This window comes from Cyprinodon variegatus, unplaced genomic scaffold (assembly GCF_000732505.1).
Source record: "Cyprinodon variegatus isolate N-32 unplaced genomic scaffold, C_variegatus-1.0 Scaffold341, whole genome shotgun sequence".
NCBI lineage: Eukaryota > Metazoa > Chordata > Actinopteri > Cyprinodontiformes > Cyprinodontidae > Cyprinodon > Cyprinodon variegatus.
In genome coordinates this window covers 312,336-326,929 of record NW_015150794.1, presented here as the reverse complement: position 1 = coordinate 326,929, position 14,594 = coordinate 312,336, and the positions used below count along the sequence as shown (strand labels likewise).

The 14,594-nt window shown below is 38.8% G+C and overlaps 1 protein-coding gene across 4 annotated transcripts in view; it reads left to right on the top strand.

The window, feature by feature from the left end:
- Window positions 1-9,426, top strand: part of nhsl2 (NHS like 2) — a 209,044-nt gene extending 199,618 nt beyond the window's left edge. For 3 of the 4 annotated variants that reach the window (XM_015385490.1, XM_015385491.1, XM_015385492.1), the window contains exons 5-10: window positions 683-853; window positions 1,922-3,023; window positions 3,123-4,269; window positions 4,363-4,672; window positions 6,019-6,136; window positions 6,538-9,425. In XM_015385490.1, coding sequence (XP_015240976.1) covers window positions 683-853; window positions 1,922-3,023; window positions 3,123-4,269; window positions 4,363-4,672; window positions 6,019-6,136; window positions 6,538-6,877 — 3,188 coding nt within the window. In that variant the 3' untranslated portion in view covers window positions 6,878-9,425. Of the gene's footprint in view, window positions 1-682; window positions 854-1,921; window positions 3,024-3,122; window positions 4,270-4,362; window positions 4,673-6,018; window positions 6,137-6,537 lie in introns of all 4 variants that reach the window. The other variant, XM_015385489.1, reaches the window with a different exon arrangement.
- The last annotated feature ends 5,168 nt before the right edge of the window (window positions 9,427-14,594 follow it).

Here is a 14,594-nt window from a genome sequence, read left to right as displayed (position 1 = left end):
ATCAGTAATTCAATTGTCTAGCTTTACAATTCAAATAGTAATTAGGTTGTTGACTCTGACTGTTGTCAGCATTGTGTACCATGTTCTCAGGTACCTCAACCTCTGCAATGAGCTATTTCTGTTCTTTTTTTTTTTCCGTTTATTTTCTTTCAAAAACTGTTTTGGCACAGTGACCTTGACTCCTTAAAAAAAAGAAATAGTTTTACTCAATTGCATGTTTTTGTCTTAGACATTATTTTACAAGAACACTGAGAGAAAGACTGGCTGAGTATGTATGTAAGCTGTTTATTCAATGACTTACTGTTGGCACTGACAGTATATTAGATTGACAACAGTGCAGCAGGTGTCTGTTAGCATCTGCTGCAACTCAGTCTGCGTTAAAACAGGAAAAACTTAAACCTAGAAGAAGGCTGTTTTCTGGAAATCTTTATACCTAATCACATATGCTTGTTTTATGAGTGGAATACACACGTCTTATTTACAAAAATCTGACCAACCTAAAGGAAAAAAAATCAGACATTTAGTTCTCACTAATTCCACACAAATTGTTCAGTTTGCAGTGTTGCTGGTTAAGATTGGTTAAGAGTGTCATTTTTGGGTGCTAAAAAAAGAAACAACATAGAAAATGCATCAAATAGTTCATGTTGTATGCTTACTGTCCACTCCTGTCTGTCTCGTTCAGGTGAAGTGGGAACAGTGAAATTTCACGGCGTCGACCTCCTCCAGCACTCTCCCTCTCCTGGGGACCCCTATCCCAAACAGCCTCACTCGCTGGAGCTATTTACAGACACATCTCATCAAAACCTCCCTCTAAGGAAGACACATTCAGAGCTCGACACAACCATACCCCAAGGTGGGTAAAAATTATCTATTTATTTGTTCTAGGAACTTCCATATTAATTGATTTATTTTTACTGATTACATTAATATCCGTAATTAATCTCTGTAATTAAAGCTGTTGGTACACTGTCTGTTTATTTACAGATTTATAATCATTTATAGATGCATATTTTCAGAATTGTAGAATGTTTGCAGTTGGACCCATAATGCAGAAGCGGAGGCTGCTTAGTTTTCTTGTATATTTATTGCGACGATGCCACTAGAAGGAATAATCCAAAAATAAACCAAAAACAGGAACCATTGTGAAGTGAGAAACAGGGATCAATGAAGACACTAAATAAAGATGACAAACCAGCAAAGACAAACTGCAGAGGAGGGGTGTATATATATCTATATATATGTGTATATATATGTGTATATGTGTATATATATATATATGGGTATATATGGGATGGGTTAAATGCAGAGGTAAATTTCTCCACTCTGATATCAATAAAATTAAACTACTGTTATATGCAAACCAAGGCATTAAAAATAAATAAATAAATCCAAAAACCATATCAATCTCTATCTCCCACCAGTGAGAAGATGCAATTTCAAAGTTTTGCAAAATGGTATATTCCAGCATACTTGTGACTTTTTAAATAATTGCTTATGTTTTGTGGTAAGAAAACAAATTATCAAAATTTATGTTATTTGTTTAATGTTGATTATTTTATTGCTATTTTATTGGCTTGGAGCCAATAAAATAGCAATAACTTACTGTTTAAGCAGTAAGTATTCTAAAGCCCCAGCAGCGTTGTGTAAAGTATGCATATTCAATTAGCTTTTAGAATAAATGTTTGCTTGTAAGTCAAAAGTTACAAAAGCATTGATGATTATGCCTTTTTTTTTTGGCAGTTTTCTAAAAAAAAAAAAAAAAAAAAAGGTGTATAAAGGTGTTTTCTATGAAAATTATGAAATTTCTTTAGGGGAGTTAAACAGAGTAAAAACAATATTTTTTAATTCCCCTTATTCAGGACAATAAACTACTTGTGGTAACAGGCTTCATGCTTCTTTGTTTCTAATCCCCCCCTTACAGATAACAGCTTGGGGCAACGTGCCTCAGAGCAGCTTTATTCAGGAGCTATGGACCACTCTGGGTTGCTGTGCTCTAACACACCCACATCTTCTTGGAATGGACCTAAAGGATCAACATTTTCTCCTGCTGCCTGGAATGAGACTTACAATTACAATATGAGCAAAGGTCCAGCAGTCCCTCCCAAGCATCACAGCGTCATTGGTCATGCTGATGGGATGCAGGACGGGGTCATGCTGGTGAACTCAGGACAGTCTGTGAGCTCACATTCTAGTTCATTCACATGTGTGACAGACACTTCTGGGAGAACAGGAAATATTGGGTCCGGGATCATGCCTTCTGTAGTCACAATTGGAAATCGGAGGGAAACTGAGGGCGCACCTGCAGATGGAGGGCGAGGAGGTGGTCATGAACCAGGACGAGGAAGGCAGAGGTCAGCACGATCCATAGCCGCACAGAATGCCTTCAAGTTCCGGGAACGTTCCCTTTCTACGCCCACTGATTCTGGCTCCTTTTGCTTTACAGAAGGTGGGATAGAGCCAGACTTGACTATCACCACTACTGGGAATGGGAACACTATGGTAACGGACCACTATCAAGAGCATCACAACTATCTGGGTTATGGGGAGAACTATGCCCTTCTTTACCCTAGAGGGAGTTCTGAAGACAGTACAAGCACTGCGGACACTGTCTCCGTCACAGCTTCAGATTACAGCACAGAAGGACGCTTACGTCTTCGCTCTCGTTCCATCTCACTTAAAAAATCCAAGCGCAAGCCCCCACCTCCTGTGAGAAGTGTTTCCTTAATGAAAAACCTGGGAGAAGCTGAGGGCAGAATAAGGCATGGTGGTGGTCTTTACCGAGATGGTAGGCCAAAGAGCCTGCACATACCTAGGGACAATTTTCCAGACTTCCAGCCAGATTTCCTTTTGACAAACTCATCTTGCTCATCTAAAGCCAGTGTTGGTGAAAGGGAGATAGGCCAAGGGGGCAACAATGGACCACCAAGTCTGGAAGTCCAGGCTCCGGAAAGGGAAGGGGAAACAGAGATGAACTTCCCAACTCACTGGCAGTTGGGAGAGTGGAAGAGCAATGACCCCTACAGGTATAAAACCATAGATAGTTTTGTTGATGTACTTCATTTTATAGATGTCACACAGTAAAATGGCTGTCTTTCATTCTTCCCTCTGCTTGTCTTCCACAGGTCTTTATCAGGCTCCAGCACAGCAACAGGTACCACAGTGATTGAATGTATGAAAGTCAGGAGTAGCTCAGAGTCCCTTCTAGACTCTCCCTCCACTTCCAGAGCCACGTCTCCTTCACAGTTATCAATGGAGACTGATGTTAAGGCTTCTTCGCCCTTAAAACCTCCAGGACTTATATCGCCATCAAGTGGCTATTCTAGTCAGTCAGAAACTCCAACTCCGACAGTTCCAGTAAATCAGGGGACCGTAGGGACAACAGGATGTAAGATGCGTCCAAAGATCCCGGAAAGGAAATCATCCTTACCATCCCCTAAGGACCCCGCTGCAAGGTCCAGGTTGTCATTTGAAATGCCTGGAAATGCACATTTAGAGTTGTCATCACTAAAACCAAAGCAAAGGGCCAGTAGGCGACATTCAGATACTTCTACTGCTGCAAAACCAGGAAAAAATAGCCCCAATTCTTCACAGGCATTACCCGTAGTTACCCAGAATGAGCTAAAGACCATTAGACTCCGGTCTGTTTCCCGAGGAGACTTGGAGGACTCTCCTGATGGTGCCTCTGACACAATCGAAGAAGAGCAGCATGGCAGAGACATCAGCGATGGCCCGAGCCCACCTCCAACTCTACCAAAGCCTAAGCCACCAGTTGCAGTCAAGCCTCCATTGCCCAAACGGCCCATAAACCTCCTCATTAAGTCTCCTTCCCCTTCCTCTACCTCCCCTCTTGGCATCGAATCTCCTCCTGCCTCACCTGTGGAACGTCCAGTACCTCTTGGCAACATATACAAAGTAATGAAAAAGCCTAAACCGAAAAAGCCCCCACCACAAACTGCCACAAGTCCTGCTGCTGTGACAGATTCCGCCAATGTACAGATAAATACCTATGATCACACATTCCTTGCTCAGTCGCAGTCTCTATTTGACCTCCCACCACTCCCAGATCCCCAGCCTTTGTTGGAAGATCCAATGCTGGAACCTGAATTTGAAAGAGAATCAGATATCCATCTAGGACCAGGGGATGGAGGATCACTCCCTTCTCCATGCAGTTCCCAGGAGGCCCCTGAGCTCCAAGACAAGAGCAAGACACTACCTTCAAGGATGACAATCTCTTGTCTTGCAGAGCTTTCTGACAAAAAGAAACCCAAGGTGAGTAGGATATAATTTGCTCTTATTCAAAGGCGGGTAGATCACCTAGTGTCAAACAAAATTAACAATCACAATTTCTGCTACACTTTTCAGGTTCCTCCTCCAGTTCCCAAGAAACCAAATGTTCTACTCCTTCCAACACCACATCATTCTTCCACCAACGGAAGCACAGATAGGCAGATTACACAATCTGAAAGCCCTGTGGGTCTCAGTTCTCCCGGTGGAGCATTTTCAACGGATTATATTCTGGATAGTTCTGGTGTTCCTGATATGCCTGAGAAAGATGAAAACCATTTGGAAACAGATGAGGAAAGTTCAAAAGAGTCTTCTTTGCAATCATCACTCCATGATTCCTCTCTCACTGAACTTGGAGAAAAGATGGGCAGCACCGGGATTGGAGAAGGTATTTCTGAAGGAGCAGCTTGCTTTGGCATTTAGAGCTTATAATGGTCTATTCAGGACGACAGTGGCGTAGGATGCAGGATTTTACCCTGCAACCAAAGGGTTGCAATTTAACCCCCAGCTCTGGCTTTCAGTGTCGTTTTGTCTTTGGTGGTCAAAAGGCTTGGTGGTGTATGGCAGCCTTGCTCCTGTCAGTGAGCCCCAAGGCAGCTATGGCTACAATATAGCTTGCCAATATAAGTGTGTGTGACTTGAAAAAAGCGCTCTATAAGTACACGTTATTTAACATTCAATATTTAACCAAGGATTTTGATTTCAAATCATATAACCTGGACCTTATGGAATAGTTCCAAGAAAACCATTGTGGAAAGGAAGAAATATGTTCTATTTACAGTTATCCCAAGCAGAGTAAATCGGTGAAAAAATGCCCTACAAAAACTGTAAGTCATTTTTTCTTAAAATAAGTACATTTTGTCTTAAATTGAGCAGGTAAGTGAAACATTTTACCAATGGAACACGACAATTTACATTTAAACTAAGAAAAAACAATTGCTTTGTCTTATTTCAAGTGCATATTATCTAATTATCTTATTTTAAAAATAAAAAGACTCATTTTATTGGCAAATCGTTTTATTTACCTACTGAAATTAAGGGTAAATACACTTAATTTAAGAAATTTTAACCCATTTCTAGATTGTTTTTGCGCTGTGTACACTCTTCAGATAAGGTCCCCATTAAAATAGACCAAAATGAAAGTGATAATAGTCTATAGGCAGAGAGTTTTATAATTACCTAGCTTTTATTTCTTTACCTCAAAACTGAAGACACAATTGCAACATATGTTCTGATATAATTTAAATACTGTATATACAGTACAGGACAAGGAAGTATCTAATGGAAATCTGAAGACAGTGTGACAGATTAGAACCAAAAGCATAAGGAAGATGCTTTGTTGAAATAATATAATGAAAATCTAGTTTACTTCTTGAATTCCTTTCCTACCAGTGGTTCTTTAGTTTTAAACACTCTTCTTACCATTTTAAGGGATTGTATCAATAAATTTTTTGCAGCAATACATCTGCTTTTTAAAATTATCCCTGTAAAGATAATTATCTTGTAATTTTGGTGCAAAACCTCTTGATTGATGTTGATACTGAGGCTCCCTAGTTTTAAAACCAGTGTAAATAAACACAGGCTAACGCTCTCTTCTCTTTTTGGTTATAGTAATGTCTATATCATGCAGTTATCTAATTTTCTGTCTAACCAAGTCGCACACTATGAAAATTACATTTCTAAAAAGGTTAATCCTTGAGCTGTGTTTTAATGTGATTTCTTTGCAATCATCAGAGGATTCAGCTGGCGATGAGAAGACTGCTCTCCAGATTACTGAGGAAACAGAAGATGACTTGTTGGCCAGTACTCCTACGACACACACTACAGAGGACTTGTTTACCATCATACACAGGTTTGGACACATACACACAGACAAACTTCCTCTAAAAGGATTAGCATTAGCTTTTTAAAACCCAAAGGTCTGAGAACGGAGTTCCCTAGCAACGGCTCCATGTACAGCACAGAGCTGACCAGAAATTCTTACTTTGTCCTCGTTCCTCTCTCTTGCACAGAAACATTTATAGATGAAGGCACACAAAGACAAGTATAAGAGAGCTAGTCTCTAAGCAACAGCTGTTAATAATTTCATATGTTTTGCTGCTTTAAGAGCTGAAAAGAAATTTATGTTTTCATCAAAACAACAGAGGAAGTAGTCTGAAACCTTCTCCTACATCAAAGTTGCCAGCAATTGTGCAATGCTTGAGGTTGATGAGATATTCTCCAACCATTTGAATTTATATGACTCTCTTCCAGGTCCAAGCGAAAGGTCCTGGGCCGAAAGGAGCCGTCAGATTCTTTTGGTAGCCGCCAGAGCCTGGTATCCCCTGTGAAGCACAGCGTCAGCGGAAATGACCATCGGAATCTAACTTTGGGGAGCAGCCAGAGGTCGAGCTCTCGTAACGAGAACTTCATGGCCCTGCTTCAGAAGAAAGGCAACAAGTCTTCCAGTGGAGGAGCGAGAGTTTCTGCAATGGAGCTCCTGAAGAGCACAAATCCTCTAGCCCGACGTGTCACAGAGTTCTCAAACAGCACCGTATCATCTACCGACGGAGGGGAGATGCCACCGGGGAATGAGAAAGCCAATGATCAGTGAACGGTGTTACGGTTTCCAGATGTTAATCTGGACTGGTTCCTGTTTACTACAACACAAAACAACTCTACAATCTGCCACAAACTGAGGGCACGCCCTGAACGCCCCAACCTCTGATTGACCATTCGGAATATCCAAAGAAATTGGAGCCAAGTTTTGGGCAAAATGGTCCTTCCTGTGGTTGGAGCTCAGTGTTTCCCTGTGAAATTCCTCTTTGGATAATAAAGTTTTTTTTGTTTTGTTTTCCACTATATATAAATATAAAAGACTTGCTGTTCAGCGGGGGAAAAGTATGGGCACATTGACTGGTGAAAATGACGCTGGGAATGTAGAAATACATGGTGGATATCCTCATGCCTTTTGAATCAGAACTAACAAAAGATCTGAATCGTATCTAAATCTGCGACCACTCTGATCTACCATGACACCACCAATGACAAGGAATCAAATTGATCCACGGAAATATTGGAGTACAAGTTAACAATCTGTATGTGATTCACCTGTAGGCCTCTATGACGTTGAGGATGGGGCATTGGTTTTGCGATGGGGACACAAAGAAGGGTAAAGTTGGACTTTCTTGCTCCTTCTTCCTCCAATAGCATAGCAGCCCAATAGTGAAGTGCCATATTGAACATAGAAACTGCATGGGGGATTTTATTTTATTGTTTATTGTTTTGCCACCAAAGATAAGGCATGAGCATGTCCCTCATCTTGTAGCCCGTGCTGTGACCGTGAACGTGGATCCTCACAAAGCATTCCACAAAGGCACCAAGCCGACCGACTGCGCTTGGAAAGCGAAGCACTTTTCTTTCCTTTGACCTCAGAGGTCGTTTACACGGCGGAATCACTAATGCGGCTTCGCCTTTGGTTTCCTCTTGTCTTAACCATCTTTTTAACCCGTTTTTAAATGTTACGTTTCGTTCTTATTTTTTTATACATTCTAAATGTCTATTTACTGTAAATGTTTAATGGTATTATATTGTATGTATCATGTACAAAGAGAAATGGAAAGCATCTATCAACACAGACTTAAAGAAGTGTACAAAGATGCAAGAAGCTTGGACTTCAAACAGCCCATTCACACCCTTCAGCACACACACTGACAAAATTACTCTACGAAACAAGAACGGAAAACGACTGTTGACACGTGTGTGTGGAAGCCAGCATGCCTGCTGATGTTTCTGCTCAGAGATCATGAAGCAGGCCTGGTATTGAACAGGGTTTTTAACCGGTTTTGGTCCCTGGTTTTGGGGGACCTAAGAACTGTTACAAACTGACCACATAGGACCTACAGTAACATTGTTTGTATGTGTGCAAGTGTGTATAGATGGAATATGGAGCAAGTGCACAAAGGTTTGGATGGTTTTATGTTCAATGTGAGGTTGTCTCCTCATTAGTTTTCATTGGTCTCAATTTGTGGACAGTCATCCCGCATGCCCTCAGTAGGATAGAACATCTTTAGTGGAATCCCTTGAGGTGAATGTTATTAATCAATTATCATCTTTGAAAGTGTCCAAGTGACTCTCTTTGGCTTTACAAGGAGAGGTCTCTGTTTAATTATGATCAGACCAAACCCTTGCTAGAACTGACAAGATTGTTGTGTACCCTTAAAAAAGGTTACCATACCCAAGATAAAGTCTGAAAACCTTCTCACTATTCTTTAGGGCTTAATCCAGACATGAGGTATAAGTACATTGAATATGGGGAGTGGTGGATTTATGGCAAAGTGACCCTTAAAAGTGTTTCCCAACAAACAGGTGCCAGTGCTAAACATTGGCACCAGTGCTTTCTTATACCTGCTTTACCACCAAAACATTCACTCTGGCAAGAGCACAGAGTATTATCTACTAAACCTTTGATGAACCAAGATAGGAATCTACATTTGTTTGGAGCTTGAAGTGAGTTTAAGAAGAACCAATCTAAGCGTTGAGTGTCATATTTACTTATTTTTTTTGGAAGGGTAATGCAGATATACAACTGATTAACAACTTCTGCCAGCATACAATTATTTGTAATATTGCTTTTATCAAGTGTCATATATTATGACATATTCTATGACTGTTTTCCAGTGGCTTTATTGTTTTTTTTCTTTTCTTCCATCCATAAGTCCATCCATCCTGTGACCGGTGAAGAGGCAGGGTAAACATTTTGATCAAATGATTGTTGCATTGTAGTCTTCTTTGGCTTCTCCATAAATCATAAAAATATTGAATTCCAATTCAGTTTACTTATACAGTGTCAATTCAAGACAAATATTGGCATATCCACAAATGCTGGTTGGTTCATATTCTACCTACAAAGAGGAGTTTTTGAAAGAATTCTGCTACCATCTAGCGGACTGTTATAATTAGTGTTGCACCGATACCGATACCAGTATCGGACGGGGCCCCGATACTGCCCTAAAATGGCGGTATTGGTATTGGCGAGTGCCAACAAATAGGGCACCGATACCATTTTGAGAGCCATAAATTTATTCAACTATTGTCACCCACTCCTGGTAGGCAATAAAAAGTTCTACTGGTTTCACTTTGTATTAGATTTTTTCCTGCTTCACAAAGGTAGGCAGCAGCTTGACAAAACCATGATGGCAATTATTTTACATTATTATGGTATCGGTATCGGCTGATACTGCACAGCCAGGTATCGGGTATCGGGGCCAAAAAATGGCATCGGCGCAACACTAGTTATAATTATGCCCAATTTTAATGGTCTTAATATTTAACATCTAAAACGTATATCCATTGTTTTGGCTTAAGCATCTAAGTGACTGGAAACACAATATTTAATTTTTCCTACTTCAGGCAGTAAGAGGTTGCCTACAAAGAAAAATGATGTGATAGTTATTCGAGTACATTGGCATAATGTGAATTAAGAGCACAAAATGAATATAGGACGGTACAAACTTGGCATGCACAGGAGAAATGGCCTCAGGTTGACAGTAAGAAAAAATATTCCTTACCATAGAGGAATCTTAAGAACAAGGATAAAACCTTTACTGGAAGATATAATTTAAGAATAATAATGGCATTACCCTGAACTGGGGCTCTAGCTGCAGGAAATTGACATTTCTCTTAGTTGTCTTTTTAAAGTAACCAATTAGAAACCCACTCTAACACCCAGCTCTGGTAGCATTAGAACCACTTAGAGGAAAACCATTTAGAGGCGTGACGCTATACCTGAGCACTTATTCTACCAAGGATAACATTAGAAAAATAGCAGGGCAAAGTAACACCTTCCGTCCATTTTCATTTATCGCTTAGAAGCCATAACCTGTTGGTTGAAAGAGCAATCACTGCCATTTTCCCTCCCTGTGTCTGCAGAGCTTACTGGAGTCTTTTCCAGTGTAGTTTCCATTTTGTGGCACAGTGTCATCAAATCCATTAACCAGTTGGTGTGCAACAGACTCTAAGTTCTACAGTCTAGGTCCATCGTTTCCACTTATATCTGAAAGATTGTAAAAAATAATTCACTCATCTCCATGATGACTCAAGAATCCAAAAGTTATTTCCAGAAATTAAAAACCTCCCAAAAACAAATGAATATCCCAAAACTGTCAATATCAGAAATGCTAAAAGAATTTGTTAAATAATAGATTGTGGAACCTCCTGAAGCAAACAGTGAGAACCTTTTAAAGAGTCCACTGATTTCGGGGACTTGGACTGTCAGACTAATGCTGCAGCTTTAGCAGATGATGGGGTAAAAACTGGTTCAAACTGAAGTTCCCTCCATCTGTCCGGTGGCACTATGGCAGAGGGACGCTCCGGGCGCTGAAGAGGTTCTGTTTGTTTTGCCCTCCCCTTTGTGCATTTTGTCCCAGTGACAGTCTGAGTCACCCAACCACTCCCAGCTCTCCTCCTCCTCCTCTCATGACTATAGGATCCATCTCCATCTGTCCTTTTTGCTCCACTGTAACCCCTTCATCAGCCCAAATAGCGCCTTCTCTTTTCCCTCCTTTTTTTTGCATCCTCCTCTATTCCCTCCACCTCCTCCTTTTTTTCCTTTTCCACCTCACCGTCTCTCTCTGCATTCACCCTATGCATCTGAGCTCAGCAGGAGAGACGACACAGAATGAATGTCAACGAAAGGACTGTTAGAAAACATTAATGCTGTTCTTTGATTTGGAAAAAATGCAAAAACGTTCTTGTTTTAAGCTCTTTTTCTTTTTTATACTGTTAGCACCCACGTTACACGGAGTTGCCATGAATGACTGAGGGAGAGAATGGATGAACGAATGAATTAAAGAGGTGTTTTTGCTTGAAGGACATTGACTTTCTGAACTGTGAACACAACGATTATCGGTTCTGGATGACCGGACGAGCAGCATTCCAGATTCTCCCCTCCAGTATGGATGGAGCGTGCAGAGCAAGGAGGGAAACCTTTCATCCCCTGACTCTTGCTTAGCTTAATGTCTCTCTGATGGTGCTACTGAGTCAGAGCTCCATCTTGTGGACGAAAAAGAAAGCATCACAAAAAACAAAAACAAAAAACAAAGGGAAGACAAAAAACCCAGCCATCTAAGTCTTTCTTCCCAACACTCTTCTTACTTCAGGTATTCAGTCATTCTGGAAAGACGTACATAAATCCATTTATGATGACTAGTAAAGTGATGCTTGTTTTAAATATATAGTGAATGACAATGATACAACTATAAAACTCTGTGTTTGTTTGCCTTGTATATTGAATTATGGGCGCTGCTGCAGCGACTTCTTGGTATTTTTTGTTTGTTTTAAGATTTAATTTTTTTTATTATTTCGCCTGACTTCATAGTGGAAACATGAGTTTTGTAACAAAACTGAGTGGTATACAGCAGGTACATAGGAAACAACTTGCATATGGCCTAAAATATATGTATATAACACCCAAACTTTCTCCACCAATATGCAAGGTAGATGTTCCTCAGATTTATGGAGATAAAAAAATTAATAAATAAGAGGGGGCGAGTATAAAATGAAGGAAAATAAGGGCGTTATTTTTGTACTGAACCCAGCTGAACTGAAGCCAACTAAAAGACCAGAAGTAAAAGGAATGGGTTAATTCCATGAGATTTAAGGACAAGACACTCATAAGTTCATAAAAATAGGGGTTTAACAGTTGTAAGACAGTCCTTTTCCTGTTTTTGTTGCACATTAGGACTAAATGGTGTGTTTGTAAGATGGATTCCTATAAAATGAGAAGTCAGGAGCCAAAACATAGGGTACAGTGCCAAACAAATAGGGATGTGATCCCTTACATATGTGAAGAGGTTTTCATTAATTAACAGGAAGAACCTGTTGCTCCACAATCAGCGGAAATGTTACCGCCACAGAGCTGCATTTGTGCAATTGTTTTTGCCTTGAATAATAAGCGTCATAATAACCAGCGGTTCATTTACCGGCACACAGATCTGGACTGTATTTGAAAAAATCAGAACCAAAGAGATCTCTCTGCCTAAAGCACTAAACTAAAGAGCAAATAGAAGCAAATATATTGATGGCTTATTATAAAGTATTATGGCATATCTAATAAGAGGACTATATTAAAGATGATTCTATAATTCCAATGGAAAAAAAACATCTATATTAAAGAGAAATGAGGGTTCATTCAAAATGTTTTATGTTTTTCATCCTCGTTTCATCTCAGCAACCATAGCTTTACATTACATGTTATTTACAGCACCCTCTACTGTTATGGTACCTCTGGTATATCATTGTTTATCTCAGTAGCTTCATTTCACACTGAAAATGTTTAGAAAATCCCACCTTTACATTCATTTCTTGGATAAGAGGGGTAAAAACAAAAAAAAAAATTAAAAACTCAAATTTATTAAACTCAAGTCAGGCCTATAAAATCTATACAATTTTGGTATTTATTACTTTTATAAGTGAGTAATTGATTCAGAAAAGTAGCAGAGTGTAGCATATTTGGGCTGATAACCATTTCACAGGAGTTATGTCTGGATGTCAAATCTGTAGGGACTTAAATTGGTCCATTGATCAAATTAGACTCAGATAGAGCTTTTCAAAAATATTAATGATTAACGATCAATATTAATGTTGCCCAGCAATGGGCACCTTTTTCCCACTATTAATGATTTCTGATTTGTAATAATTGCATTAAGCTTTATTAGAGAGATTTGCAGAGTCTAAATCTAAGATGTATTGTTTTCCTTTCTGTTTTTTATCCTTTATTCTGCCAATAAAGGCTTGGCTGACAGGTGCCTAACACCTACATGCAGCTCCAGATTTGTGTTGCAGACCCCAAATCAAAAGTCATCAAATGTGAGACAAAGACAAAAACCTTTTAATCTGTTTGCAAAGAGGGATTGTATTCATATTTTAAAGCAATGATGCCAATAATGGGGAAAGAAAACAAAACCCTTTTTCCAGTATGAGATTATTACGGAAAATTGCAATTCTTTACTAAGGGTGTTTATAAATAAAAGTGGAAGGTGCTGCATTACATGAAGAAAAAGAATAAAAGGCTCACACAAAGTAAAGTCTTGTATTTGTTGATGAAAGTTTCCATGGATATTTGGGATACAAATAGAACGTGAATAAAAAAAGTTTTAATTGTACCACTAAATGAATACAGAAGATATATCTGTAGCTTAAATAAAACTTTTATATCAGAGTTGTGTTTATTAACTGCAGGTGTTTTTAACATGAAATTAGAGGTTCACCTTTACACTAACATGGACAAAGATGAGCATGAAGGGATGTTGATATAATCAAATGTAAACTGGCCACAATTATGCATCAATGAGGTTTATGTTTTTGGAAGGCAATATAAGTGAGGTCTACTTTATGTGTGTCCAGGTTAAGTCAAGCAAACAGGCCCCCCCAACCAAGTGTCTCACACAGCGCTGTCGCTGTGCAGGCAGCTTCTAAAGACACAGATGTTAATTAGAAAGAAATAAAAGAAGAAAGACAGACAGATTTATTTGAATGATTCTATTTTTGTTACTTCTTATTAGAAAAAAAAAAAAAGCATATTTAAAGGAAAATTCCATGTATGTATTGAATATCCTGTTTCCTGGCCCCATCAGATGGTGTAATCTGTAGCTGCAAAGTGGCGTGTCACACAAATGCTCCTCTCTGCAGCTATCCAATGCCAATGTAATGAAAAAATGTTATTATATCATTATAAATAAATTATTTTTCTTGCCTAGACTCTTGCTGTGGTCTGTTGGATTTTTCTTCTGTTCTGCAATATTACAAGGTCACTTTTAGAAATCTGATCTTAAAGCTGAGACTTTTTGTTAGATTTTTATTTAAATATGAAGTTACATATTATTATACGAAACAGATGCTTTCTTTCCTAAGGAAAGTTTTTCCTAACAAATCCCAACACTATTTTCTAAGTGACAGAGCAGCAATCTGTGACATTTAAAGTCCAAATAGACTTTTTTGTTTAGAGCTTTGTTGATTGATAATAACCTTATAAATAATAATACAAAAAATGTATAATCTTAAAAATCTGCTATATGAAATCTGTTTCCAATTTAAACAACAGTTTTTTTCTTTGTTTTTTTTTTTTTTTTTTTTACTTAAAAATGAGGAAAACCGCAAAAAGTTTCCCAAAGATGATATTAGGACAGAAGATAGAAGGATATTATTCGATGGTAAGAAAAACCAAACAAAAACATACTGTAGAAAAGTAGATCTTAAAACTTTTTTTTTTTAATTTTTAATGGTATTCTGTTATAAAAAATCAATGTATTAAAAGCCAGAAAAGCTTTCAA